The sequence below is a fragment of the Anneissia japonica genome, unplaced genomic scaffold (assembly GCF_011630105.1).
Source record: "Anneissia japonica isolate Jap-2015-1 unplaced genomic scaffold, ASM1163010v1 scaffold667_len338742_cov159, whole genome shotgun sequence".
NCBI classification, from domain to species: Eukaryota; Metazoa; Echinodermata; class Crinoidea; order Comatulida; family Comatulidae; genus Anneissia; species Anneissia japonica.
Genome location: NW_022705208.1, coordinates 20,839 through 22,426, shown reverse-complemented (window position 1 = coordinate 22,426; position 1,588 = coordinate 20,839). Strand labels below are relative to the sequence as shown.

Here is a 1,588-nt window from a genome sequence, read left to right as displayed (position 1 = left end):
ATAAATTTATATTGAAATTCATATATGTTATACTCTATATAGATTTTATATGTTCCTATAGAGATAATCCCTATAAAATTGTTATAATACATTTAAAAAAAATACAGGTAAGGACTATAATTTTTTATAGAATAATTATAGAAATTGTATATTTTTATTATAGAGAACTTGTCATATCATTTGTATAGATTATTCTATAGAATTTCTATAGAATATGCAAGATGTAAAACATGTTGGTAGGAATATACTGGTCAGACACGAATGTGTCAATAAAATATTGAATGAAACAAAACAAAAAATTAAAAACATAGAAATTACATTAAATATGTGTATATAGTATGTTATAGAATTCTATAGAAACTAGTGCTTCTATAAAACAATTTTATAGAAAATACTAATTTCTGTAGAAATTGATTAGTCTCTATAGAAGGTCTATACAGTTCTATAGAATTTTTTTGTATGGGAATGAAGGAGGAACAGACTTGCTAGGCACAAAACAACAGGAAAAATATTATTTATTAGGTGCATACACAGCATATCATTACAAAAATCCACTGCCAAATTCTTAAAATACCGCATAATCGCGGTTACTTCTGCTGTCTTCTCTTTGTCTCTTCGGTTTTGCTTCCCTTTGTTTTTAGGATATTTCTTGGCTTTTTTATTTTTTCTTCTTTCAAGACTTTGCGTATCAAGCACATAGAGACTGTCCATAATATGCGCTTTACAAATACACACCCATTAGCATTACCAGACAAGGCTTAAAATAGCAAATTACAATAGAAAAACAGGGGGTAGTCAGCTATACCCGCGACATACCAATTTTAGATTTTTTTAAATTTGTTTGTCTTATGTGCGGATCATCCGTAACATGTAACAAGACAGTCCTTGATTTATTTGTTTTAATTAATGCTTTTTTAATGCTGATACAATGAAATCCATGAACTTTGCCAAGCCTAGAACTTGGACTTATTATATGTCGCTTTGAAAGCTAAGTCTAAGTGCAAGTTTGGTCCCAGTGAATTGTATCTAAAGGAGGAATTCCGATGGTGAAACAGACAAGTCAGGGGGTCGCCTTACGTCCAACATACAAAAATGATCTAAACATCTTCTCAAAATTGGAGGTCGTTTTATAAGCGACCTAGCTAGGTATTTTGATATATACCTAGACCTAGCGCTGCTAGGCCTAGTACTACTACTAAACTAGGCCTAGCTAGGCCTAGTAGTAGTAAGATATGTCAAGCACTTTCCTGGTATGTATAGGCTAGGCCTATATATAGAGTAGTGCCTAGCTAGGCCTAGGATATCTGTGGTCACGTCAGCCCACTGAGCGAATGCATTGATCAAGGCTTACCTTCATAAACGTTAGAATTCTGTCGATGACTGGTTGCGGGTATGTTGGACGATATTTTGCATACAATTCAGCAACATGCAACCCTTCAAACAGTCGACGAGATGACATTGTTGAGCTTCATCTAGGCCTAGGCTAGGAGCTCAAGCTAGCACAACTCGACATTATGTTTATCGTAAAACGCATTCAAGCATATCCACTACATATCTAAAGAAGGTAAATATAATGTATGTATATATA

At 33.3% G+C, this 1,588-nt stretch overlaps 1 protein-coding gene across 1 annotated transcript in view; it reads right to left on the bottom strand.

Moving 5' to 3' along the window:
- The window catches only part of LOC117105413 (putative methyltransferase DDB_G0268948), a 10,416-nt gene extending 8,875 nt beyond the window's left edge, over window positions 1–1,541 (bottom strand). The window contains exon 1 of the mRNA XM_033246539.1: window positions 1,352–1,541. Coding sequence (XP_033102430.1) covers window positions 1,352–1,459 — 108 coding nt within the window. The 5' untranslated portion in view covers window positions 1,460–1,541. The remainder of the gene's footprint in view (window positions 1–1,351) is intronic.
- Window positions 1,542–1,588: the final 47 nt, after the last annotated feature.